The 27,948-nt window shown below is 42.9% G+C and overlaps 1 protein-coding gene across 1 annotated transcript in view; it reads left to right on the forward strand.

Moving 5' to 3' along the window:
• NUP210L (nucleoporin 210 like) overlaps positions 1-27,948 on the forward strand; it is a 43,960-nt gene that overhangs the window by 4,999 nt on the left and 11,013 nt on the right. Inside the window, exons 6-30 of the mRNA XM_074938387.1 lie at positions 333-465; positions 1,026-1,184; positions 1,712-1,780; positions 3,148-3,254; positions 4,258-4,398; positions 6,343-6,480; positions 7,407-7,562; positions 8,143-8,341; positions 8,698-8,843; positions 9,847-10,068; positions 10,606-10,779; positions 11,297-11,489; positions 12,488-12,576; positions 12,924-13,028; positions 16,101-16,202; positions 17,094-17,222; positions 18,452-18,579; positions 19,529-19,661; positions 20,294-20,356; positions 20,889-21,068; positions 22,127-22,207; positions 23,786-23,917; positions 24,559-24,717; positions 26,241-26,332; positions 27,564-27,738. Of these exons, the coding sequence (XP_074794488.1) occupies positions 333-465; positions 1,026-1,184; positions 1,712-1,780; positions 3,148-3,254; positions 4,258-4,398; positions 6,343-6,480; positions 7,407-7,562; positions 8,143-8,341; positions 8,698-8,843; positions 9,847-10,068; positions 10,606-10,779; positions 11,297-11,489; positions 12,488-12,576; positions 12,924-13,028; positions 16,101-16,202; positions 17,094-17,222; positions 18,452-18,579; positions 19,529-19,661; positions 20,294-20,356; positions 20,889-21,068; positions 22,127-22,207; positions 23,786-23,917; positions 24,559-24,717; positions 26,241-26,332; positions 27,564-27,738 (3,405 nt within the window). The remainder of the gene's footprint in view (positions 1-332; positions 466-1,025; positions 1,185-1,711; positions 1,781-3,147; positions 3,255-4,257; positions 4,399-6,342; positions 6,481-7,406; positions 7,563-8,142; positions 8,342-8,697; positions 8,844-9,846; positions 10,069-10,605; positions 10,780-11,296; positions 11,490-12,487; positions 12,577-12,923; positions 13,029-16,100; positions 16,203-17,093; positions 17,223-18,451; positions 18,580-19,528; positions 19,662-20,293; positions 20,357-20,888; positions 21,069-22,126; positions 22,208-23,785; positions 23,918-24,558; positions 24,718-26,240; positions 26,333-27,563; positions 27,739-27,948) is intronic.

The raw sequence follows: 27,948 nt of genomic DNA on the forward strand, positions 1-27,948 counted from the left end.
TATTTTAAATAATAGAGTCTTAATTTTGAAATCTCCTGCTGCTGGTGGTCCTCTTGCTGAAAAATGACAATGTGATATTGACAGGGTGGGATGTCTGGTCAATGTCAAACTCTAAAACTAGTTTCCCTCTTGCTTTTGGCTGCTTTCATAACCATGGCAAATCTTTTGCTCATTAAAACCAAGAATTCTGTTTAAATAATTCTTTTTAAAGTTCTACTTTTGATTGTTTAAACCTATATTGAAGCCTTGTGGGAGCTGTCCTCTCACACACATTTCTATCCAGTTTTTGCAGAGTGATAGTAAGCTTCTGGTTTTTATCCATCCTCCATTAGAAAGTAGCTGCTGCACTGGTGCGTCTGTTGGTTCTGGAGAATATATTCCTAATGCCATCCTATGACATTTACCTTCTGGTTGGAGCCTACATTAAGTACCAAGTTGCTAAAATTGTACAGGGAAAGATCACAGGTAAATTCTTTTTTTAATACCTCCAAGTTTCCCAAAATCTTCAGAATTTTTTTCTAAGTGAAATTACAAAAGTTAAAATTTCATGGCAAGGTGGTATTTCACTTTCCTGCAGTGGCCGTTCCTGACTCCTGGGGAAGCCAGGGTTAAACTTAACCCTGAAACCCAACAGAGCAGACATTTCCCCTGCATGTCTAATGTCCCTTGTGGTGGGTCTGTGTCCTACAGAAAACCTCAAATCATGATAGCAGTGGATGCCTCTGTATACAGGCCAATGACTATTGTGTGGAACAGTGCTTCAGTCTGTGGCAGTAGAACATTTGAACTCCAGACACTGGATGCACTCAGTGTTAACCAACCAAGACTGTTAAAGCTTGCACACAGATATCTGATAGTCTTCAGGGCTAACATACCTCTTCCCCTGTGTGTGTGTGTGTGGGGGGGGGTTACTTCTTTGGTTGCCAGGAACCCAAATATGTGCCTTTATAAAGAAAGAATCTTGTATAAGACAGAAGTAGACTATTGTGAAATAACTGTTTGAAAAAGTAACTTATTTCCTGCAGAAGTAGAGTTGCCTCTTGAACATTATGAGCTTGAACTGCGTGACCCCATTGTTGCACCTGGTGGATCTGATCTTATTTCGGTGGCCAAACTGGATGTGGACACAGCCACTGTGACAGCAATGCAGTTAGGACAGATTAGTCTGGTCTTTGTTCATAAAAGTATCCTTTAAATAAAGTTGTAACCATGTCAGCCTTCTTTATTACTGTGGCCATTCTCTTTCATAAGCATGTCAGACCTGAATTAAGTAAAACCATGTTTCAGAAAGCAGATTTGGTTAGGCTCCACCCTGCAACACCTCAGAGAATTCTATAACTTCTTAGGGTAACTCCCTCCTTCAGGAAGATGGATTTTCCTTCTTCGAGCTGAGCATGATGACATACTCATTCATCCACTTCAAGGTTAATATCGTTGGTTCTTTTTGGCCAGTACCCATCACTCACCTCCTAGCTCAACTCCATCACCTGTGATGTTTCTGGAATGAGAATGAGCCTCCTTGCCAGGTTCACAGTCCAGTTCTCATTGAAGGACACCCATTGACTTCAGTGGAAGTTGGCTCAGGCCCCAGAGCTTAAGGAGTCCAAGGATATATGGTTTATTTAAAGGCTTCTGTTGCTCCCATATGTCCCTCCTATTTCCCCCCCCCCCCCACAATAAGACTGAATTCCTTCTTTATACGCAAACCAAGATATTCACATGCGAGCTGCATCTGGACTTCCAAACTGCACTGTCTATGTTGTAGAAGCTGGGTTTCTAGGTAATTAATCAGAAGATAAAAGCTTGATTTTTAAACTCTTATTGCTTCATGTTATTGAACAATAAAATGTTTGACTTTTAAAAAAGTGACTTAATTATATGATAGATAGCATTGCTCATGTTAGAATCTGTTTTACATCCATCACACAGAAACCTGCTGTTCTTGTTTGTAAAGTGCTGTGTAAGCTTACAGCTCTTTTTGTTTTTAATAATACATGTTTTGTTTTATAATAAATGTAAAAATAAATTCTTCATGTAGTTTTCAGAAAACTTATATCTATTAAAGAAAATAACCCTATGCTATTTCAAGCTTCCCCTTGTTAATTTTTGCATATTTTTATTTATTGTATACCTCATTTAGGGCCATTTTCAAATAATTAGGTGTTAGAGGGTTAAAAGCTTATGTTATGGTAAAATTCCAACACTTGCCATGTTTTGCACATGACTGCATTAATTGACAGGCAAAGTGATATATGTATATACATGTGCACGCACAATTTGTATGATTGCTTTGTATAAAGCACTTTGAAACTTAGGAGTGAAATGCCTTCTGTAAAAGAAAAGATCATTATCAGTTAGTCTCACTTTGTGAAAGAAACAGGTCACGATAGGAGGATGAGACTATGTCTTATTGAAAAAGCAGACTTTGCTTGTCTCCTTCCAGGTACATGAGCTTGAAAATTCAATCTTGCATATTCACAACCCAGAAATCTAGCTGGTTGCCTGCTCTGTAATTTAGAGAAGTTACAGAAACTTAAAGACTAATGGCACAGAATGGGCACTGGAGTTTGAAATAACTGTTCTCAGTTGCCTTATGAACCTATGCAGTCGTGCTACATTATTAAAAGTAACTACGCTGTTTACAGAGCTATTTCCCATAGGAGAGTTGTCTGGAGCTCAAGAAATATTGAGAAGAGTGACTGGATTGTTAAAGGGATGGGTAATGAACCCTTTTGTGTCACAAATTGTCATCCAAAATAAATGCATAGTGACCATGAAATTACCACCACCTGATTGGCTGTCGAATCTCCGTTCGCTTTGCATCGAACAGATGCCTGCTTCACAAAACTCACCACCTCTGTTGGCACTGGTTTGCCCCTTTGCCGTCCCAGGAAAGAATTTACTGTACACTTCCTTCTTGCTTCTATAAGTGGTCCAGAGTAGGAGTAAGAAGCATTGCAGAGAAATTTGCATTTACTGTTGCCTGTGTTCTACCATTTAGGGAATAAAAAGGGGGCTGCAGTCTTCAAAGCTGTTAATGTAGCACCTTTCACCAACATTGAATTCATGAAACTGAAACCTAGCTGGATTTTTATTAAATGATTTTCTTTCTTTTAATATGCCACTTTCTTTTACATTTTATTTCAGGTTTCACTGTTCAGCCAGGAGACAGGTGGGTTCTAGAAGTGAAGCGAGCATATACAATCACTGTTGAGGTGTATGATAAATCCAGCACTAAAGTTTATTTATCTGATGTGAGTATGTGGGAAGGGTCTGTTGTGCTTTATTCTTTACATACCCGCAGCTGCAACAATTGAGGGATTCAGATCCTTTCAAAGTCTTATTGGAAATAGCTTATTCAGATGTTTAGGATTGAGAAGTATTCAGGTCTCTGGAATTCAGCTTAATGTGATGTTACTAAAGAGAGGATAACTTATTTTCAAATTTAAACTACCATCTTCATTTAGAAGCTGTAGTGTTCTAATAAATGTAATTTTTCATATGCCTTTACATTTAGGGCAGCTTCAGCACGTGGGGAGAGTCTGCTAGGAGAAAGGCAGCCTGGTTTATTGAAAGGAAGGAAGGTTCAGTGGTTGGGCACTAGCCTAGGAGTCAGGACAGCTGGGTTCAGTGCCCTGCTGTGCCAGAGACTTCCTGTTTGACCTTGAACAGGTCACTTAGCTTCTCTGTGCCACACTTCCCCATCTGTCAGACACGGGGTGATAACACTGGCTGACCTCACAGGGGTGTTGTAAGGATAAATACATTAAAGATTGTGAAGTGCTTTGAGATCTACTAATTGAAAAGTGCTATATAAGAGCTAGGTCTTATTGGTGATAGTCTGAGCTGTCTGCCAGTGGCTTATAGGTACCTTATGCAAGTCACTTAAACCTCCTTGAGCCTTTGTTTCAATGTAATTAAAATAGCAATGACAATGTTTCCTTAACTCCTGGGGATTTGTAGGCTTGTTCTCCTAAAAGGTCATTTCCTTAAGAAAAATGTTCAGTCCAATACAGAAACCAAAGTAGGATGACTGGGCCCTTCATTTACCAGCTGTATCCAGAATGCACTCCTGGTTTATAGTTGTTTCATAACCATGTTCATTTCCAAATTCCGGGAACACTCAACGTGTGTGTTCGCATGCTTGTGGCCTTGCAGATTTCTCTGTCTGTATGTCTTGCAATTCTTCTGATAGAACGTGGATCCAATTTCTCTGGGAAGTGGTTCCTTCATTTATTTCTGGTTTTTGTTTTGCAGAACCTCAGAATAACTCACCAGTTTCCCAAGGAGTATTTTGAAGAGTTCTTGTCTTCTGTTAATGGTTCTTATCAAATAGTTCAAGTTCTGAAGGAGGGCATCACAGTAATAAAAGCTGCCCTAGTATCAGTTCTTCTACAGGTAAGAAGTGAAGGTTGTACCCTTCCCTTTCCAGAATTTGCTGTTGTCTAAAGAGTTGATCCAGTGCCCACTAGAGTGAGTGGAAAGACTCCCATTGATTTTAATGGGCGTTGACTCAGACCCTATGATATTACTGTTCACAAATGTAGAACCTGAACTCCTGTATGTTTCAAGTTATGGCAGTATTGCTAATGCCGTATTTACTTTGAATCGTAGCAGGTTGTCCTATAAAACCTGTGTGGATAAGCGTCTCCTCCTGGGGCTCTGGGGATAGCAAGCTCTCTCTAAAGGACAGTGTGATTTCCTCAGAGACATGAAATCTAAGGACTAGAGAGAAATGCCATGACTAATTGAACTAGGTAGTGCTGAAGATCAATAGGCTTCACTAAGCTGCTCATGTGAGTTTGTTTGTGCTGCACCCTTTCCTACACTATTCTGAATTTTCTAGGGGCTACAAACAGGAGTAAGGGGGTGAAATGAAGAAAAAGAAAATGTACATTGAAGATCAGGAAAAGCTATAGAATTGTCTGCCGGGGAAATGATGGAAGATGCATTTCTCAGGACATTTCAAAACTGAACTGGACACAGCCCTTGAGAACATAGTATAGGGAACTATCCTGCGCTGGTTATAGGATGGACAAGATGTGGACCCTGTTAGACCTTTTCCATTTGTAACTCCCAGGATACTGTTTTAACTGACTAAAGAAGCAGGCTGTACTTCCCCTATAAAGAACCTTACTTAAAATCAGTGGATAGACAATAAGTAAAAGAAAATGACCTATTAAGCGTTAGTTTTTGGGAGCATGTATTTTTAATGTTTCAAACATTTTTCTCTGTTCAATTCCAGGCTTTAGTAAATGTGTTATATAGGGAAGATTTTGCAGAAGTCTGCTTAATGTGCACAGATTAAGGCCACATGTGGCCCTTGATTTGGAGAACATCTCTAACTGAACTGAGTGGGCACTGAGGACAGTATATGTCTCTTGGATTAATAGGCTTGACTACAATGAATTCTTGGGTTAGCCCCCTAAGCTGGCCGGTTGTTTCTGTCCAGTTGTAATGTTCTCTTTCAAATGGTTTTGAACAAGTGAGAGGTCTAGGTGTAACTAAGTAGCTGGGATTCCTCCACCCTTGCTCTCAACTTGATGTAAAGTGCAGTTTAGTGTTATTTCTTCTCTTTTAATTCTCTGCTGCCTGCAGTGTGCTTACTTGTCCTATAGACCATACAAACAGGAGCATTAAGGGCTGCTTTTATATAGTATTATATGTTTGTTTTTATAACTGTAGCAGCAGTCTTCCTTTTATGAAATCTAGATTTTTCCCCCTCTCCCTCTGTTTGATGACATACTGTAAATTTCTCAGTCCTGTAGTGTTTGACTGTCTCCTATAGTTTTACACGTGAGGCAACAGCTGTTGGGAACAGCTGGAGGTATTACTGCTGTTTTGGGGGAATTTTGATTATGCTTATACAAAAAAGAAAAAAACAATTGACTTAAAGCAGAAACATAGTGTTCCTTATTCCCACCTTGTTTTCCAGGTAATCAATACAAATAGGAACCATTGTTTCTTCACAAAGTGTCAAATCTGTCAGCAGCTTGAAGGGAGGAGCATGGTATGCATTGTCTGCACATGCTGCCACCTCCTTGTACACAGGCAGTTAAACACTAAAAAGAAAAGGAGTACTTGTGGCACCTTAGAGACTAACCAATTTATCTGAGCATAAGCTTTCGTGAGCTACAGCTCACTTCATCGGATAAGCTCACGAAAGCTTATGCTTAAATAAATTGGTTAGTCTCTAAGGTGCCACAAGTACTCCTTTTCTTTTTGCGAATACAGACTAACACGGCTGTTACTCTGAAACCAGTTAAACACTAGTTTACCACTTTTGTGAGTGGGGCAGCCTCTTTGCTTGAAAGATTATTGTTCCTTTTTTTGTGCCTGTAGGCTGGCTCTGAGGGTTACTTGCCTGTCCCAATCAGCCATGAACAGGAGGTGAAGATTTACTTCCCCATCAAGCTGACACCCTCCTTCCTCGCATTTCCACACCATCCGATGGCAATCTTGTATCGGTACAAAGTTCAGGTGAAGTATATATGGCATGGAACATCAGGAAGAAGACCTCTTTGATATGAGAGCCCCTTCCAGAAAAAAAGCTTATTAATTACTTCCAGCCAAATAGACACCCTGAGAGTGTCCTCACTAGTGAGCGAGAGGGCACGACAGCCTTTGTTTCTTTGCTAGCCTGATCTTGGCCCATTAAAATAAAGGGCAAAATGCTCATTGAATTTACTGGGGACAGGAGCAGGCCCCCATGCTAGCAACATCACAGGCAGATGACTAGTGCTTTCCTTTAACCCCCTGCAAGCTCCACCCCTCCTCACCAGGCTTGTTTGCTCTTTCCCTCCCTCACAGGTGGTCACATTTTACATTTGTCCTAAACTGCTCTTTTTGAGTCCTGTTTCTCCAAGGTTTTGTCTTCCTCTGTCATCTCTTCTTGTTCCCTTCTTTACTGATCATACGCCCATGTTTCCAGCACCGCTTATCTTTAGTCTGGCTACATGGCACTTCAAGCCCCTGGGTTTCTGAATCATTCTAAGTTGTATTGTAAGTTCTAAGCAGCTAGAAAAGGGGGCAGAGACAAACTTATTTTCTCTATTCTGTTCCTGTCTGTGCCACTGACTTGCCTTAGGTAAAAAAATCTTCCTGTGTCTCATTTGTGTCAGTACAGTTTATACTTTCCTATCCCCCTCATAGGGGGATTGTGAGACTTAATGCATGCAGGTGAAGTGCTTTGGGGTCCTCAGATGAAGGGAACTGAAGAAATACTGTTATTACTTTATTTTTTACCCTATTAGCATGTTGTTCCACCGCCAAATCAGCTCAAGCACACATTTTGCCAAAGAATTAACACTAATCTTGATCCCTGCACACAGTCCTCCTCCTGCTCTAGTACTCTCATTGATGGTAATCTGAGCTGTTTCCCTTTTCTATCCTCTGCTGTTTCCTAGGTAAAAGGAGGCAGTGGCAATTTCACGTGGACCTCTTCTAATCAGACTGTAGTCACAGTCACCATCAAAGGAGTAGTGACTGCAGGGGTGGTCAGAGGGCAGAGCACAGTACAGGCCAGAGATGTGCAGAACCCCTTCCATTATGGAGAAATAAAGGCAAGCCTTTTCCTGACAAATCTTGCTTCAGTGACAGAGGGGGTTGCTTGTCCACATTTAGGAATCTAAAACTCATATTTGAAGAGCAAAGTTGATGATGGGCACCTGCTTAGAAATGTTGGATTTGATTCTCCTCAGACTTATACTGCAGTTCAACACTTCAGACGAGTTACTGCTGATACTCACTGGAGGGAGTGAGTAGAATCACCCCCCCAGTGATGTTGCTGTTTGTTTGTTAAGCACAGACTTCTTATCAACATATTAACAATTGTCTGCTAAGCACAACAATATTAAGATTTATTTGAGTCAGGGTGTCTGGTGCTGTACAGTAACTATAAAATCAGCTGTAACTGAATCTCTTAAACCTGTATAGTGGAATTCTGTCTGTACGATTAAGGCTGCAAGTGGAATTCAGCTTCTAAGCCAGAGGTGGCTTCCACTTTTATGTACTCTGCCTGCCTGTCATGAGAGATTCTAGATTTCCTTCTTGAACCGGTGGCACTTTGCAGTGTGACGTGATTCTAACCCTGGGTGATCTAACCCTTCCTACTTTGCTGACTGAGACTCTTTGTCAGCGCAGGTGTATGTCTTGAAACTGACAAAGATGGAGATTTTGCCATTTCATGCAGACATTGAGATTGGCCAAGTTTTGGAAGTTCCCCTCATGATGTACCACACCGATAGGGAGACAAGGGAGACCATTGCTTTTACTGACTGCTCCCTCTTAGCCCTGGACATAAGCATGGATAAGCAAGGAGTCTTCATCCTTGCTGAAGAGGGTAAGATAGATGAGCTCCAAATTTGATCACTTTTTAAAATACCTGATTGCAAAGTCCATTTATAATTTATTTCCCAAAGTGTCATTCCTCGTTTTCCAGTGTGAGTATTGTGTCAATCAGTCACAAGGTCTAGATAGAAGGTTAGTCATCCTGTCATAATGTCTGGAACTGTATAATTTAAGTCTTCCAACAGCTAACGGGGACAGGACGAGTGGCGAGAGGGTGACAGTCTCGGAAACATTTAGGAAAAATTTGGGAAGTCATGGATTCCATTACAGCCGTAACCCTGTGTCCAGACATCAGCCCTGCTCATTGGAGATGTAGAAAGTGCTGAAAAAATGCTCTCAAATTTACAGGTAATGAGAAACCTGGCCTGACATTCTGCTCCAGTATTCAGTTAGCAGCGAAGTCCTTGGGACACACTTTAGTAACGGTGAGCGCGACAGTGTACCAGGAGTATTTTGAAACCAGTGCCACATTTGCTGCTTATGAGCCTCTCAAGGTGAGGAGGTGCTCCCCTCTCTCTACTTTGTTCCCTGCTATTTGAGTCCTTCATTTGTCTTTGCTGTTTTCCTGTATTTGCTTCGGGAGCGAACCCACTGATGGTCGTGAGGCAGCGATGCTAGTGCACACTTCCCTTCTGTTGTGGACTGCCTGCCCGTATTCATGTTGTCATGGAATTGTGGTCAGAAAGAGAGGGCACTTTATCCCTGCCCCGTTGAGGGATTTGTGAGGTTTTATTAATTAACATTTGGCAAGTCCCTTGGAGCGGGGAGTTTAATGTATATCACCCTGAAATATTGCTATGTTTTTCTCTGGGAGGAGAAAGTTCCTCCCATATGTCTTTTTCCTTGTCATTACACCTGCCCACAGTTGAAACCATGTTTTTCAACTACCATCCTCCCAGACTCAGAGGATTGAATAAATTCTTTTTGTGAAAAACCATCAAATGCATCTGAGCAGGTCCTCTGTTGCAGTAGTAATTTTTCTTTTCCTGTTAGCTGAGCTTTCTGCTGCCCCAGTAGGGTGTCTTTTTTATTTTTGGTGCAGATTATTATATAAAGTATTAGTTTTCTTACAGATAGCTCAATATAGTCCAACCCAGATCCAATAGCAAATGGCCTCTTTCTATAATATTGTGTAGTTTCTCAACCTTTCAGGCCTGCATAAGAACATGCGAACGGCCATACTGGGTCAGACCAAAGGTCCATGTAGCCCAGAGTCCTGTCTTCCAACAGTGGCCGATGCCAGGTGTCCCAGAGGGAATGAACAGAACAGGGAATCACCAAGTGATCCATCCCCTGTTGTCCATTCCCAGCTTCTGGCAAACAGTGGCCAGCTGGCTCCACTTAAAGGCCCCTCCCACTGCTGAGTGGTATGAAGGAGCCTGAGTGTAACTGAGAATTAGGCCCATTGGTTGTATTATAGACATTACCTTTTGTATGCCCTTGCTGAGACTATATATTCAAATAGCAGTGTCTGCTCATTTCTCTTTGTGTGATCAGGCTCTAAACCCAGTGGAGGTGGCATTGGTGACTTGGCAGTCAGTGAAGCAGATGGTATTTGAAGGCGGGCCGGGGCCATGGGTTTTGGAACCATCTCGTTTCTTCTTGGAATTGACTGTGGAGCATGAGGAAAAAATTGAGGTTACACAGATCCAACTGCCAACTAAAAGGAAACAGAACCAGTACATTTACCGGATTTTGTGCCTGGAGCTGGGGGAGCAGGTAGGGAAACACACCTACATTTTCTGCAGTGTAATAACTAGCTGGCAACAGATTGGCTAATCTCTCACACATAAAGCAATACAGTGTGAAAAAAAACATGTTCCATTTCTCCTGCCAGGAAAGTTCATGGCTTGCACCAGCAAACCCTAACTAAGGGACAGTTTGACTCTTGTGTACCTGAAAATCAGTTTAGAAACGCCTACTGTCCACTTAGCTGTGGAAATAGAGAAAGGGATAGTGTATTGCTGCATCTGATACTTAAAAGTATTCAGTGCAGAGGTGCCCCATTAGTGAGGGGGGCTCCCTGGACACGCTGGGCCTCTAGAGAGTCTCCCCTAGAGTGTGTGTGTGTGTTTTTGAGTCTCACTATTTTGCTTATAGACTAGACCTTTATCACAACCCCTGACGCCCTGGCATGGTCTGGTTTTTGTTTTCTGTAAATAAACCCATTTTGGGATGCTGTTCAACATGACATCATGGATATAGCTGAAATTGAAAAGCCTGCTGGCTAACCATCTCCCTTGCATGTCCTTGAAGGTGCTTATGCTCCAAGTAGGTAATCAGCCAGGAGTCCTGAACCCTAGTCCTGCCGTGGAAACTGTGCAGGTGACTTTCATTTGTGCTCATCCAGCCAGTATGTCTGTGACTCCAGTGTACAAGATAGCTGCAGGTGCTCAGCCTTGCCCGTTGCCTCAGCACAACAAACAGCTGGTAAGACTTTATATGTTTTAAAAAGAATGAATAACACTCCTCTCTATAATCATGTGTAGGATGATTGGAAACCCATGATGTATGTTATATGTTTGATGTCCAGATGAAGCTTGTGTAGCACTAACTATATGATAATTTAATAGCTGTTACCAGGAAATCCATTATCTGAAGATGGAATCACCTCTGTCAAATTAAACTACTTTGATGATCTCTGCTCAGTTCCTCTTCCCATCAAACTGGCTGAGTAATTACATCAAATTACTGTGTAATTTGGCAGTAACTCACTTTCTGCATAAGAAAACTCCAAAGAGGAGTCACAGCATCCTGGGCCCTGTAGTCTCTTAGAATGGCCATACTGGGTCAGACCAAAGGTCCATCTAGCACAGAGTCCTGTCTTCCAACAGTGGCCAATGCCTCTCTCATTCAGATAAAGGTGGCTATGGGCTGCAAGATGCTTTTCCTCTAGAATCAGGCTCCGAGTTACTAATAAGATCGAGTTCTGTTATTTTGGGTGTAGATCCCCGTGTCCAGTTTGAGGAATACAGTTTTGGAGTTGGCCGTGTTTGATCAGCACCGGCGGAAGTTTGACAACTTTAGCTCCCTGGTGCTGGAGTGGAAATCAGCCAATGAAACTCTCGCACACTTTACTGACTCAAAGTCCATGCAGATGGTAGCAAAGGATGATGGGAGTGGACAGACCAGATTGCACGGTACCTGTTCAGTTTTGTACACTGAACTCCAATGAAGTCAGTCGGAGTTGCTCCTGCTTACCCCAGCACTGAATTTAGCTCAAACTCTCTCTCTCCTTCCTCCTAATATAATCTCTGTATCTGTGCATCACCATGATATCTGGGTTTCACTTTCTCTAATGATTTTGGCTTTATTAATAAAGAATTTAACATAAATTAAGCTCAAACTTCAAGTTTTCTCCCTAGGCTGGGCTCCTCCTAGGTTCTTCCCTAAGGACTGTTCAGCCCACTCACTAGATCAGAGGTGGGCAAACTGCATCCGGCCCTCCAGATATTTTAATCTGGCCCTTGAGCTCCTGCGGGGGAGTGGGGTCCGGGGCTTGACCCACTCCGCGCCGCTCCCAGAAGCAGCAGCACGCCGCCCTCCAGCTCCTACGTACAGGGGCAACCAGGGGGTTCTGCACACTGCCCCTAGCGCTGCCCCCACAGCTCCCATTGGCCACAAACCACGACCAATGGGAGCCGCGGGGCAGCGCCTGCAGACAGGGCTGCAAACAGAGCTGCCTGGCCGCGCCTCCATGTAGGAGCCGGATGGGGGACATGCCACTGCTTCTGGGAGCTCCTTGAAGTAAGTGCCACCCAGAGCCTGCACCCCCGACCCCCTCCTGTACCCCTGCCCCAGCCCTGATCCCCCTTCCCCCAGTCGAACCCCTCAATCCCTGCCTGGAGCACTCTCCTGCACTCGCAACCCCTCATCCCCAGAGCCCACACCCCCAGCCGGAGCCCTCACCCCATCCCGCACCCCAGTCACCAATTTCGTGAGCATTCATGGCCCACCATAGAATTTCCACACCCAGATGTGGCCCTCAGGCCAAAAAGTTTGCCCATTTACCTCATTTGCAAATACTGCATCCTACTCACTCTTATTCCTAGTTGAAGGTGGAATTGTTTTTTGTTCGTTTTTCCTTTTCAAATTCTATCTCGTTTCCAGTGAAATTTCTGCTCTCTATTGTTTATAGGGCATCAGCTCCTTGAGGTGCACCGCATCAAAGGGACTATTCTGATTGGAGTCAGCTTTGTGAAGTATTCAGAGAGAGGCAGTCCAAGAGTGAGTGAAAGAGGACATTTTGGGGCACATTTTCAAACGCTTCTGAGATGAGTGTAGTATGGATTGCTTAATCTCTGACTGATCTGTCTAGCAAACTGTTGCAGTCTACTGACACATTGAGCTGAGTAGGTTAGGATTGTGCAGATAATTTTATCTTCAGGTTTGAATACTGGGCTTTGTCCTCTTTCAAGAGGAAAGTCCTATTTCTGCCATCACAGCCAGTTAGGAGAAGGGCTAGTGCGCTGCCACTGCAATCATTAGTTCCTTCTGCGAAAGAGAAGGTTTGGGGCTTCGGGACTAGAAGGAATACTAATGTAACTTCTCTCTGGTTTTGGTTGTGTACTTAGGAAGTATCTAACTTGCCAACCTCCACGGCTGTGGAGTTGTTACTGGTAGAGGATGTGACGGTGGTGCCAGACAATGCCACTCTCTATAATCATCCTGCTGTGAAGGTAAGAAGGTTATTGGTATGGCTAAATCATATCACATCAGTCTTTTGTATATTACGCAGGATTTTATCATCAGATGTTTTTTTCCCCTCAACTGCCTTCATGAATATTTAGAAGACAGTGAATGTGTGTCCCTGCATAAAGCTCATGCCCATCTGTTGTAAAACTGATCATCGCTTAATGGAATGATAAACGCTTTGATCTTCCTCTTTCTGCTCAATGAAATGTAAATACAGTGTGGTGTTGGACTGCAAGTGCTGCTTATGTTCAAGGGTAGCGGTGCTTCTGAAAAGAAGGCCACTGTTCCAGATGAGTGTTAAGAGAGATGATCTGCAAGTATTCTTCACAATACACATAATGAGGCTTGTCCTGGTCTGTTTCAGTGAAACTGAAGAGACAGTGCAATTAGTGGAGGAATCACTGTTCATTGCCCTTCTGTTGAGTGTCTCTGTAGCACTCCCAATCCCTGCCCACTGGCCAGTGAGTGATGGGAAATCAATCTTGGGTTTTCCATTTGAAAATCCAAAGCACTAACCCCCAGGCTGGACCATTCACAATTATTTTAATTGGATACATGGTACTAGCTGATGCCCTTGAGCTTCCTTTCTTTGTTGGGTCAGCAGGGTCTCCTTGGGGGAATCATGACTTTGTGTATTACAGCTGGCTATTCTTAATCACCTCATCACTTAGGGCCAAATTTGAGGTCTTTACTTGGTTTTTACTTATAAGAACATAACAGTGGCCAGACTGGGTCAGACCAGTGGTCCATCTAGCCCAGTGTCCTGTCTTCCAGTGCCTGATGCTTCACAGGGAATGATCAGAACAGTACAATTTATTGAGTGATCCATCCCCTGTCATACAGTCCCAGCTTCTGGCAGTAGAGGTTTAGGGACACAGGAGCATGGGGTTGTGTCCCTGGCCATCTTGGCTAATAGCCATTGATGGACCTCTCCCCATGAACTTCTCTCATTCTTTTTTGAATCCACTTATACTTTTGGCCTTCACAACATCCCCTGGCGATGAGTTCCATAAGTTGACTGTGTGTTGTGTGAAGAAGGACTGTATTGCCTTATGCTTTTTTAAACATGCTGCCTGTTAATTTCATTGGGTGACCCTGGTTCTTGTGTTATGTGAAGGGGTAAATAACACTTTCCTCTTCGCTTTCCCCATGCCAGTCGTGATTTACAACCCTCTGCCATATGCCATCTTCGTCGTCTCTTTTCCAGGCTGAACAGTCAGAGTCTTTTTAGTCTCTCCTCAAATGAAAGCTGTTCCATCCTCCTCATCGGTTTTGCTGCCCTTCTCTGTACTTTTTCCAATTCAATATTTATTTTCAATTCCAATTATATGATTTTTGAGATGGGGTGACCAGAACTGCAGGCAGTATTCAAAAATGGGAGTGTAACATGGGTTTATATAGTGGCATTATGATACTTTTCTGTCTTATTATTTGTCCCTTTCCTGATGGTGCCTAACATTCTGTCAGTTTTTTTGATTGCTGCTGCACAGTGAGCAGATTTTTCAGAGGATATCCAGAATGACTACAAGATCTCTTTCTTGAGCAGTAATAGCTCATTTAAACCTCATCATTTTGTATGTATACTTGAGATTGTTTTCCAGTGTGCATTACTTTGCATTTATCAACACTGTATTTTATCTGCCATTTTTGCCCGGTCACCCAATTTAGTGAGATCCCCTTGTAACTCTTTGCAGTCAGCTCTGGATTTAACTGTATTTAGTAACTTTTGTATCATCTGCAAACTTGACCACCTTACTGTACCCCTTTTTCCAGATCATTTATGAATATGTTGAATAGCACTTGTCCAAGTACTGATTCTTGGAGGACCCTGCTATTTACCTGTGTCCACTGTGAAAACTGGCCATTTATTCCTAACCTTTGTTTTTTATCTTTTAACCAGTTACTGATCAGACCTTCTTTCTTATCTCATGTCTGTGTGCTTTGCTTAAGAGCTTTTGGCTAGGGACCTTGTCAAAGGCTTTCTGAAAGTCCAAGTTCATTATATCGACTAGATCACCCTTATCCATATGTTTGTTGACCCCTCAAAGAATTCTAATAGAGTGGTGAGGCATGATTTCCCTTTACAGAAGCCATGTTGACTCTTCCCCAACAAATCATGTTCATCTATGTGTCTGATAATTCTGTTCTTTACTACAGTTCTGTTCTTTACTACAATTTCCCTGGTACTGAAGTTAGATTCACTGGCATGTAATTGCCAGGATTGCTTCTGGAGCCTTTTTTAAAAAATCCGTGTTACATTAGTTAACCTCCAGTCATCTGGTAAAGAGGTTGGTTTAAGCGATAAGTTACATACCACAGTTAGTAGTTCTGCAACTTCATGTTGGAGTTTCTTCAGAACTCTTGGGTGAATACTATCAGGTCCTGGTGACTTTTAGTCCTGTTTAATTTATCAGTTTGTTCCAAAACCTCCTTTTATTGACATTTCAAGCTGGGACAGTTTCTCTGATTTGTCACATAAAAAGACTAGATCAGGTTTGGGAATCTCCCTCACATCCTTCACAATGAAGACTGATGCAAAGAATTCATTTAGCTTCTCTGCAATGGCCTTGTCTTCCTTCAGTGCTTCTTTACCATCCAGTGGCCTCACTGATTTGTTTGGCAGCATTCCTGGTTCTGATGTACGCTGTTAGTTTTTGTGTCTTTTGCTAATTTCTCTTCAAATTCTTTTTTGGCCTGCTGAAGTATTCCTTTACACGTGATGTGTCAGAATGTATGTTCCTTTCTGTTTTCCTCAGTAGGCTTTGACTTCTTTTACTCTGCTGTTTAGCCACGGTGGCATTTTTTTGGTCTTCTTACAGTTTGGGTTTTTTTAGTTGGGGTACACCTATAATTTGAGCCTTTATTACAGTGTTTTAAAAATATTTCATGCAGCTTGCAATTCTCAATTCTTACTTGGGCTAAAACTCCCTTTGGAGACTGAGTAAAAGCTGAGTAAGGACTGTAGGATTTAAACCCCTCAGTCAGTGAGCCAGCACTCTGAGTTACTAGAGAAGTGAGTGCACTGGGATTTTACTCCTTTTTCTGTACCATTTTAGGAAATATTTGATCTAGTGGAAGGATCTGGGTACTTCTTGGTCAACAGCAGCAAAGAGGAGATCGTAAACACTACATACCTGGAAGCAGAGAGTGCCATCGAGGTGAGCACATTCAAGATGTTCTCCCCTGGAGAACAGCCTGGGTTCAGAATCTCACAGTGAGATTCACCCTCCTGGAAAGAAATCGATATTTTTTTCTTACTTTCCATCTCTCATTTCTTTTTACCTTCAGAACTGTTTATGCAGTTCACTTTAACACACTGGATTACTTGATTGCCAGCAAGTGTGTAAAGTGATCCTGATATTTGTTGGAATAGGTTCTTAATAAGAGAAAACATTAGAATAATGAATTAAGGAATACCTGTCACCAAATGGTACAAAATACACTGTATCAGTTACTATGTATAGATTTAATTTACCTTTGGGGTTTTATTATACGTTTAGGGACTTCGCTGACTTCCAGATCCTGTATAGGGTGACACTTTCAACCATTATAGTTGCTCGATCAAAATTAATTCTCTCCTGTAGTTTTCCTTGCTGCTGTTTCCTGTAACAATAAATATAATACAATATACTATTTGGTGCTAACTGGCCCAGAGGCATGAGTGAGCAGTGGGGTCAAAAATCAAACTTGAGTCAGCTTTGCTTTCCTGTAGAGAGAAATTTAGCCTGAATATCAGGAAGAAACATCCTGACTGTGTGACCTTCTGGACTGTTGAATAATTTCCAGGGGAAGTGATGAAAACACTTAAAACTAGACTGGACAATGTTCCAGTAACTGTGCTATAGGAAGAGTCCTGTGGTGGCTTCTGGTTGACCCTAACAGAGCTTTTCCCTCTTTTGTTTACATGTTGTTTGAACAATGACTTTTCAGCAGAATGCTAGACTTGGTCACTTTTACGAGTTAGCTTTAGCTTTTTGGTGACAGAGATGTAAATTAAATCGGTATCCACTGCAGATAATATGGCTAATACCTCCTCACTTTCCTTGTAGATTGTCCCGTTGCATCCTGGATCTCTAACCTTGGAGGTCTACGATCTTTGTCTGGCATTTCTGGGACCAGCTACAGTCTATCTACATGTGTCTGATATGCATGAGTTGGAGGTGGATCTCATTGATAAGGTGAGACAATCTTAGGGAAACTCAAATGTCTGTAAAAAACCTAGCCTGGTGGGATGTGATTTTTTTTTTTTTGTTCTTATTTCTGTTCTTTGTTTGTTTTGTTTGCATTGTATGGAGCCATCTATGAAGTAATTTTCCTTTCAAGAGACATTTGTTTTATTTTCACACTGTTAGAGAAATCTGTGTGAACGTATCTTCTTAAATACAAGAGACACTGTCAGTGGCAGCCTTTCACCTAGGCATCCGAGAACATAATTCTTGGCTATTCCACTATGCTGTTGGCTCCCAAGGACAAAGAATGTCACTGCACAACGTGCATTCGTGCACCCGCCATCATGAAGAAACTCATCTTTCTCTAGGTTGCTTAGTAAAGACGATAGACTCTTAACTATGATGGGTGGCGGTTTTGAGAGTTTGAGGCTTCAAAAATATATGAGTTACATTTTGGTTCTATCATTCTTATGATTCTTTCTTCAAATCCTGTGGAGCACAGAGAATTCACATGAGCCACATAGCTGGGCTTGATGCACTTGGTGCAAGATTTGTACGCAGGACTGCAAGAGAAGTTGTATTTTTTTCTTCAGTACTTGGTTAGACACTACCAACTCCTGCCCAAGTACCCACTCTTCTCCTCCTCCTTGGGGGAGGAACAACTTCTTCTGGAACTGAGCTGCAAGGGGCTTATGTTGAAGATTGAGTGCAGTGTCTTAGCTAGGTGATAAACTATGAGATCTTGCATCCGCTTCAGAGGTTTGTTTTTGGCAGTAAATCATACTGCTGTAGAAGGACCAGGCCAGTCTTTTTGTTTTTTTTCACACTTTATTAATGTGAAATCTTATTTTACCTGGGTTAAAAAATGTATTTAAGGCCATTAAGTGTCCCAATAATAACGTCACTCGCTACACAATGGAAGACCCAGTGTGAATCCGTGCCTCATACTGTAGGGGCTGCCATACATTCTGGCAGCCCCACAGCAGCTCCTAGAAGAGATGAGCCTCTAATTTTAACAGCAACAACCCTATATTTCTGATCAAGAAGTGACACTGAAAGAAGAGGGAGGGAGCCTGCGTGCATCCTCTTGAGTGTCCTGCCTATGTGAGTATCTCTCTGCAGGTAGGAAAGAGAACTTAAGAGAGGTAAGGTGGGTGGTGTCCTTTTGCAGCCCATCCAAGGTTAAGCATAGGTACAAAGACACCACCAAAAATTGTAAAAGTGCTCTTTTTACCTAGATCGAGATTGGCAAATCTGTCCTAGTCAGCGTGCGAGTCCTTGGTTTTCATCGACATCCATTCAGGAGTAAATATTTCAAGTACATGAAGCTCAAACTGCAGGCAGCATCTGCTATTGTTACACTTGTGTGAGTACTACAGTAGGCAGCCTGGTGCATTTCCACCTCAAGTAGCAGCTGATAATATCCATTGTCTACTGCAAAATAGAACTGATTACTACAGAGCAAAATCCAGCACCCTATCCATCCCCTGGCTAAAGGAGTGTTGTGGTGACTAGATATCCAAACTCTCTCCAGTTATGTCACTGTCTCTGTGTGTGTTCTTGGGAAAGTCGCTTCACCTCCCCATGTCTGAGGTTTAATCTTCTGTAAAGTGGGGATCATACATAAGTACCTCATAGGGTAGGTTGCCAGGCTTAATTCATATTTGTAAACCTCTCAGTGTAGATCCTCAATGAAAAGTGATGCAGAAGGCAAAGTGCTGATTTCCATTCCCATCACTCGGTTTTCTACACTGCTACAGAATCCCCTTGCCACAGGAAAATATAGCTGTGTATTAAATATGTTTACAGTGTTTATTTCTGGCATGGTTAGTCCATAAATGTATAGCTCTTTTGATTGAAATAATTTTCCTTGGAATCCCTGTATTATCTTAATACTGTTCGGCTTGCCTACTGTGGAGGCAGATGAAAATAAATGTACTTATTTACAAATATCTTAGTATTCAGCAATGATGTCAGAGAAAATGAAGGACCGTTTAATGGATTATATAACTTAAACCTTGCCACAGCATGACAAAAATGGTGTGTGCATGAGGAAAGAGACATTAATTTCCCTGGAATGTATAGATTCCAGAGCATTAACATGATTGAACACGGCCACAGACTTTCTCACAACTATCACAGATTGTGAATTCTGCCTCTCAGAGCTTTGTGTAACATAAGTCTAAGACTGTGCTGGCTGTCTAGAAACACAAACCTCAGTATTAGAGACTCATTTTAAACACATCAACTAGTTAAAGGCATATCATTTTAATTCAAGCTGGGAAAAGTGAAAAAACTGTTAAGTATCTTTGCAGGCTAATGGAGGAAGTGGATGAATACTCTGAAGTTTACGTACTCCGAGCTGTCGCAATAGGCCAGACAACCTTGGTGGCTACAGCCTGGGACAAGATGGGAAGAAAATTCACTTCTTCTCCTCGGAAGGTTGAAGTAAGAATGCTCACCATTTGTGCCTGTCTATCTTCAGATGTTTCTCACTTGGTGTAGAATCATTTCCTTCAAAGTGCAGTGAAAAAACCCACTTGGATAATGTTGGCCTGAAAAGCTTGGCGTTTAGATGGGTTTGGCAGTCATAAAAGAATGGAAAGATCTTGTAAGAAATCACAGATTTCTTATAAGGGCAACATGCTGCTGTTTGTTTATTTTACCAAATTAACCCATTTTCCATAAAAATCTGTGTTGTCCTGATGTTTACAAAACAGAGGGTGTTTGCTAACTGGGAGTCCCATTCTCTGTTATAGAGATCTCAAAGGGATGTGGCATAATCAGCTTAGAAAAGTGCACATGTGATTTATTTTGTATGCTGTAGCAAAGAATTCAAATACTGAGCTACCATCAATCTCATTGTTCTCTAAAATATAGGTAATTTTAGCTCTTGTGAGGTTTTTTGTGGGGGGGGCGCTGGTAGAATGTCTGTGGCACTTCAAGACTAAGTGCAGACTGGCCAGGTGCCCTGTGTAGTGCACCACTAAGCAAGGAGTATTTTTAATATTAATGGTTTGTCTTTTTTTAAAAAGAAATCCTGCAGCAGAAAAAGTTTTCCCTCCTTTTCCCTTTGCTAGGTCTTTCCTCCATTCAAACTCAACCCAGAGGAAATGACCCTCATTCCACACAACATGAGGCAGGTGAGCTTTAAAGTATATTAGTTCTTCCAGAGACAAATAAGATTTTCCCAGTCCCCTTTGCCTCTTTCTTCCTTCCTCTCCCTCCCACCCCACTCCTCCTGCCATATTAAAAGAGTATAGTACTGGTAAAAAATGTCTGATAGAGCAGGTGGTAAAGGCTCTATATCCTATTATTGGTCCTATTCCTGTTTCCTACTTTGCTACCTCTTTCTCACTTAACCTTCCCCACTCTTTCCTAAGCAGTAGAACTCAAAATTACATCAGGTATGTTTGGCCTTCTCTTCCCCTCCCTCTCAGACTCTCTCCTCCAGATCATTTCCAGACTAGCTTCTCCTGTTTCTTTTGAATATATTTGCACTGTGAGGTGTATCTGATGCACTCACTTGAGAAGCCGGGGAAGAGACACTGCGTTTTTTCCAATATGTGATACGCTTTCTGTTTGTGGACAAGGAAAAGCGCAGATCTGGTATGTGGTTCAATTGAGTTTACCTCATTTTCTGGGGCTACAGTTTCCTGTTTAAATATATTGCAGGTGATGTCAGAAGGTGGCCCACAGCCACAGTCCATCATTCACTTCTCTATCAGTAACCAGACTGTGGCTGTAGTTAACAGGCTGGGCCAGGTGATGGCTAAGGCAGTTGGAACAGCCATAATACAGGGTACCATTCAGGCGGTCAGTGAAGACACAGGAAAAGTAATAGTTTTCTCAAAGGTATCTTCCTAGCTTGTTTTGTAATTCCTCATTTGTTTCTCTGATGTATTTTCCTTGCACTGGCCTCTGCTGAGGAAGCACATCTGCACGTGGGTTTGGGCATCTCAGTGGAAGTGATCCTGAAATCCTTGGTTGGAGAAAACTCCCATCGTCTCTAAGATCCCATACTATATGCATGTCGTGCCTAGACAGGAGTAAAGGTTATTGTAGGGTTATTATTGTAGTTTGTTCTTTGGTTTTATGTCTGAAATGAGAGGTAAGGCCTTTGCCTGTTGGAGGGAGAAATGCCTTACTAAGTGGCATCAGCTCTTACATCTCTGTGATTCTTGCTTTGTTGCACCCTCAGTGGGAAGTGCATTGTTGAAACAAAGTAAATGTTTAATTCATGGGAGAAAGCAATGGGGCATCAAATAACTCTCTGCCAACCAGAAACTTTCCCTGCTTGGCTAGCAAATAAGCTGCTGCAGCCTCTGTGTTGGTGGCCATCATAGGCGCCAACTCCGTGGGTGTCCGGGGCTGGAGCACCCACGGGGAAAAATTGGTGGCTGCTCTGCACCCACTGGCAGCTCCAGCCCCGCTCCCTCCCCCCAGCTCACTTCTGCCTCCCCTCCCTCCACCTCCTCCCGAATGCGCTGCTGGGCCCTGAGTGCACAGCTGTTTCACGTGGCAAGCCTGGGAGGGAGGGGGGAGGAGGGGGAATGAGGCACGCTTGGGGGAGGAGGCGGCACCAGGGCAGGGATTTGGGGAGGGATCCAATAGGGGCAGAGTTGGGGTGGGGCCGGGGGTGGGGGGGCACGAGCACCGACTGGTGCCGACAGAAGTTGGCGCCTGTGGTGGCCATAGTGCCATGTTTTCTTCATGTTCTTCAGGGACTGTCACTTCTGCAATTCTGCTAAGCTCTGGGACTGCATGCAAGTCTAGTTCTCCTTTAAAGCTACCAACTGAGCCCCTAACCAGCCTACACACTGTTTATTTTGATGGTAGGTCCCCAGTCTCCTTCCTCAGATTGTCCATTTTACTCCTATATCTCAAAGCATGTTATTTGCCTTACATTGCAGGGTCAAGTGGGATTGGAAGTAGTTCAGCTGAGAGCAGTAAGAATTCATGCTCCTGCCACTAGGCTTATAACAGCCACCAAGGTTAGTTCTGTAGCTAATGTCGGAAACCACAGTGACCTGCAAGTGGTGAATGACTTTCTAGCTCTAGCTGGAGTTTCTGATTGCAGGTATAAATCCAAATGGTGCTGAAAATCCTGAGATAGGGTTTACTAAAGTGATGTAGTAACTGAAAACGGACTTCTTTAGTCATCTAGACCAGTAACTTCCAACCTTCTCAAGCAAATGGCACCAATTTACCAAATGGAGACTTTAGCTGACTCCTGTTCTACTGTGTATGCTCTAAACCCCATTCTCACAATGATAAGCAACCTAAGTCCTACAGCGGGTTAGAGCTCTGTGCTCCACTGGATGGGAGCTGGGAAATGACAGTGCCCTAAGGCCCAGCAGAGACAAATCATTAAAGTGGGGAGAGGGAGCCTGGAATATCTTCACAAACGCCTCAAGAAACCGTGCTAGTGGAGAATCATGCATCTAGTCCACTGTTGTAAGATAGTTTCTGAAACGTTCTCATACTTGGAATTTAGAAGGGCTCTCAAATGCTTTGTGTGTATAAGTGAGAAGGAAGTTATGTGCAGGACAGCATGGAAGGCACACTGAAAAGGGAACTGCTTGGCTGCTGCCGAAGATCTGAGTATCTCCAGGTAGAATATGCTTGCTCTATTTGCCATACACAGCTCCTTCCACCCGTCCAGGGCGTGGGGGACTGAACCTGGGTCTTCTGCACACAAAGATATGCCACTGTCAGAAGGGGTTGTTATATTTTCTCTAGGGCTAGGCATTTAGCTAGGTTGTTTGTATGTTTTACAGTAATGTTAAGGGACTTCAGAGAATATGCTGTTGGTAACAAATTCATGACACATACTACAAACCCTAACTATTTTTCAAGAGTTTACAATTAATTTCTTGTGTCACCATGTTGGCAACTCCTCATAGTCTGTGTCCTATTCATTTCTTTGTCTGCTGTTCATAAGAACGGCCATACTGGGTCAGACCAGTGGTCCATGTAGCCCAGAGTTCCAGCAGTGGCTGGTGCCAAATGCTTCAGAGGGAATGAACAGAACAGGGCAATTGTTGAGTGATCCATCCCAGGTCATCCAGTCCCAGCTTCTGGCAGTCAGAGGTTTAGGGACACCAGAGCATGGGATTACATCCCTGACCATCTTGGTTAACAGCCATTGATGGACCTCTCCCCATGAACTTATCTAGTTCTTTTTTGAACTTGGTTATAGTCTTGGCCTTCACAACATCCCCTGGCAATGAGTTCCACAGGTTGACAGTGCATTGTTTGAAGAAGTACTTCCTGGTGTGTGTCTTAAACCTGCTGCGTATTAATTTCATTGGGAGACTGCTGGGTTTTGTGTTATTTGAAGGGGTGATAACACTTCCCTGTTCACTTTCTCCACCCCAGCCATGATTTCATAGACCTCTGTCCTATCCCCCCTGAGTTGGCTCTTTTCTAAGATGAACAGTCCCAGGCTTTTTAATCTCTCCTCCTGTGGAAGCTTTCCATCCAGAATTGAGCTTAGATGCCCAAACTGTAATGTAGAAAACATCAGCAATACCCTGAGTGCCCATGGTGACAGTATTTTTACTTTGCAGATGCCTGTTTATGTCATGGGGCTGAGCAGCACTCTGACTCCATTTTCCTTTGGTAATGCCAACCCAGGGCTGATATTCCACTGGTCAATGAGTAAACGGGATGTTCTGGACCTTCTCCCCCGACACTCAGAGGTATGGAGCTGTCCACAAGAACGTGATTAAAACCCACTGCATGCCAGGTGGTGGCTAAAGGCATTGGGGATAAGGCAAGCTGCATTAGAATTCCTGGCTGGGCAGATTAGCACTGCTCTACAGACCATATGGCTTGAGTGCCAGCATCGCTGCCACCCTGCCTTCATAAATTAGGACACCAAATGACCTCCCCTTCCTCCTCCTAGTCCTTCTTTGAAACAGAGAAAGCCTTTCACAAAGTCTTCTACAGTGATCTCTTCAGTGACATTGCCTTAAACTTCCTTATACTATGTCTGCTGTGTGTATGTTTCAGATTGTGAACTCCTTGAGACAGGGACTGTCTTTAGCTGTCTCCTTGTCCAAGCAGAGCCAGCTGGAGCTGCACTGAGCTGGATGCTTATCTTTGTATATCTTAAGAGGAACAGTACCAGGCTCTTGAGGGAGTTACTCATTAACCATTCTACCTAGAGGCAATTAACTTATAATAGCATCTCTCATCATAAAGAAGAAAATGCAAGGGAAAAGTGACCTCTTGAACCCTACATATGGCATCTGTCTGCATTTTTCCTTTACTATAAATGAACAGTTGATCGGAAAGGCCTGAGCAGCCTGTAATGACAACCCTACCATCTCTCTGTCAGGTTTCCCTGCAGGTTCTACCCGAGAATAACTTTGCTATGGTTGTACATACTAAGGCAGCTGGGAGAACCAGTATTAAAGTGACAGTGCAATGTCTGAATGTATCCGCCGGTCAGTTTGAAGGAAACATGGCTGAACTCTCAGATGAAGTACAAATATTGGTAAGTTGCCCTGGTCACTCCAAATGGGATCTCTTACTTTCATGGGAAGAGGCAGAAGACAGGATTTCATATCGGAAGCAAGGAGGAAAAAAGAAATGAAGCCTAGGCAAGATACCAAGTCAAGCTGGCAGGTGTGCCATGGATAGGAGTACACTGCGGGCTGTCCACGAACAGGTGCATCACAAAAGATGTATTGTGGTCATAGTGTGCACAGAGATGTGTAAACCCTTCTCTGCATGTCTCTGTATTTCTCGCTAACTGATACTCCTGGTTAGTGGTGACTTCATTCATGCTGCCCCATGGGGTGTATATAGATTGTGTGTAACTCCAGCCCCCCCTTCTGCAGTGTTGTTTCTGCCGCAAAGCAAGGGAGAGTTCTGTTAATGAGCTGGCCTGCCCACACTAAATGTCCAGCCCACACTTTTGATATGGATTTTGTGGATTTTCATTGAGACTTGCCTCTTGAAGCCTTTGGAATAGAAATCATCACCCCCTGCACAGCGGCAGTTTCAGTGACTGCTCTCGAGCCTGGAGCCAAACAGTCTTGGCATTTTCAGAATAAAAGCAAATATCATATCAGCCAGTAAGCAGGAGAAAGTTCCTCATTTCCGTGCAATGTGAAGGGCTTTAACCGTACAGCTCACATAACAGCCGCTGGAGATGGATGTTGAATGCTTAGTCGTTTCTTTCTGTACTTTCTTACTGTGTTTTGTTTCAGAGTAGCAGCCGTGTTAGTCTGTATCCGTAAGAAGAAAAGGAGTACTTGTGGCACCTTAGAGACTAACAAATGTATTAGAGCATAAGCTTTCGTGAGCTACAGCTCACTTCATCGGAATGCATGAATCCGATGAAGTGAGCTGTAGCTCAAGAAAGCTTATGCTCTAATACATTTGTTAGTCTCTAAGGTGCCACAGGTACTCCTTTTCTTCTTACTATGTTTTGTATTTGTATATTCCTTGTGTGAAGAGGTTCCCAACAATAAAAGTGCCTTTCTCTGCTGCTGAGCAATGTGCATTGCTCTCCAGGCAGCCATTATCATTTCCACCCCCATATTGAGGGGCTTTCTTCTGATTTCTTATTAACCACCTACATGAGAACATAGGATTTGTCATACTGGATCATGTTATTGGTCAATTGACTTTTGTATTCTGACTTTGGCAGTGACTAATACCTGATGCTCTAGGAGTAAAAAGGGAGGGGAAAAAAAACATATGTTTCAGTCCTGTTATTCTCCACCGTACATATGGATGGTGATGGATTCTGTCAGACAGCAATCAGCTTGCATGTGTTAATCCCTACTATGTCACGTATAAAGTTATTGATAGAAAAATTATGCAATCTCTACGTTGTAGTCACAACATCTAAATCTCTGATCCCCTGTGGGAAGGAGTTCCACAGGATGATTACATGCTGTGTGAAAAAGCATTTTCTTTCATTGGTTCTAAAAGTACCTGCTATTTAATTTAATCCAGATGTATTTTTCTGAATTTCTCTTTATAAAATGATTTGTTCTGTTCCTACAGGTGTTCGATAAGCTTCTACTTTTCTCTCCTGAGTGCCCTGCAGAGCAGATTCTGATGTCCACAAACTCACAGCTCAAGCTGTATACAAACAGGTAAACAAAGAAAAGACATTCCATTCTGAACGCAGGAAATATAGGACAGAGAAACCGTTTACAGCAGGGGTGCCCAACCTATGGCCCGTGGGTTGTATGTGACCCACCAGAGCATTTCATAAAGCCCATAGCCTGCTTCAACACAATATACTAACAGCTGATTCATCAGTGTTTTGTCATCATGTTTACATCATTTAGTTTACACAATTGTGTAAATAGACAATACTGGACATAGGTTATTTCTGTCTAAATATGTACGAAACAAGCTGAACTTAAAAGATAAATCAGTACAGTTGTCATTAACATATGTAGAATCTGTTTGGCCCACACAAGATTTACGTGGCCCTCCTGTGTAATAAGGTTGGGCACCACCGGTTTACAGCATGTGTTCTTCCTTTCAATGCAGGGAGCTGTCTGCCTCTTTGCATTGCAGTCAACTTTTTATCTTCTTTCTAAGAGCTGCACAGACTTGCAGAATTCTGTTGCATGGGAGACCACTTTTGGGCATGCTCAGTCTCTGAAATTGCCTGAACATTAGTCTTTAAAGCCATACTTTGTGCATATTAAGTGAAACTCAAGCCTGGCACAGAAGGGCTTAAGTGAAATTTAAGTGTTGCATAGGCCCTGTGCTAGCCCCCAGCGCAGGGATGAATTTTATCCGATGAGTATTGAGACCAGGTTGAGCTCCACTGTCAGTGCGAGAAATGAAATCTGGGGTGGTAGTTTTTGTGGTTCTTAGATTATGCACACTCCCAGATGTGTTCTTTTCTGTTGGGAATATAATATGCACTTTTCTGAGGGGTGTCCTCTGGTACCCTACCACCCTCAAATGTGCAACATATCTGAGTGACCCTGAGCAGAGCTGGGTCTGACCATCTGGAGAATATTGTGCCTTCCTCCTGCTCTCAGTCTGTCAGCAGAGGGAATGAGATTGAGTTTGGGGCCCAAACTCTGATCTCTTGTGAATGAGTGGGTGGTGCTGTCACTAAACCACTGGCTCAGCACTTTCATGCCTCATTTAAATAATAATAAAATACGGTAAGCTGTGAACTGGAAAAGCTTGGAGGCACACTCTCTCCTGGGGGAGTTTTGAAATTGCTGGATACATGGCTTGTCTGAGAAAAGCTCTTCTTGCTGAGATTTCTCATAGCTTCACTGCCCTCCATTTAGACTGAAATGTTCAGCCTGGTAGAGTCTAACCGAGGGTTTGTTCACTCTGTCCTTGACCTAGGGAGGGGGCGGCGCTTGTGAGCTCTCAAATCCTGCAATGTTTCCCCAACTCTTCCGTCATTGAGGAGCATGGCCAGGGACTCCTGAGAGCAGGAGCTGTAACAGGCACTGCAGTGCTAGAAGTAACTTCTCTAGAACTCTTTGGAGTCAACCAGACAGTCATAACCGGGGTCCGGGTAAGAACTGTTGCAAGTAAAAGAAAGAGCACCAGTGTCTGATTTTTTCAAATCACGAAAACCTGCTGATGCTGAGAGATCACGTACTATTCATTGGATCAGGATCAGTGTCTCGGAGGGGCGAGTAAGGACCCCTGATCTCCAGGGTTCCGCCTCAGCTCTGCCACTGACTCCAAGTGTGACCTTGGAGGCCAGTCACATCACTTCTTT

This window comes from Natator depressus, chromosome 24, assembly GCF_965152275.1.
Source record: "Natator depressus isolate rNatDep1 chromosome 24, rNatDep2.hap1, whole genome shotgun sequence".
In the NCBI taxonomy this organism is placed as follows: Eukaryota; Metazoa; Chordata; order Testudines; family Cheloniidae; genus Natator; species Natator depressus.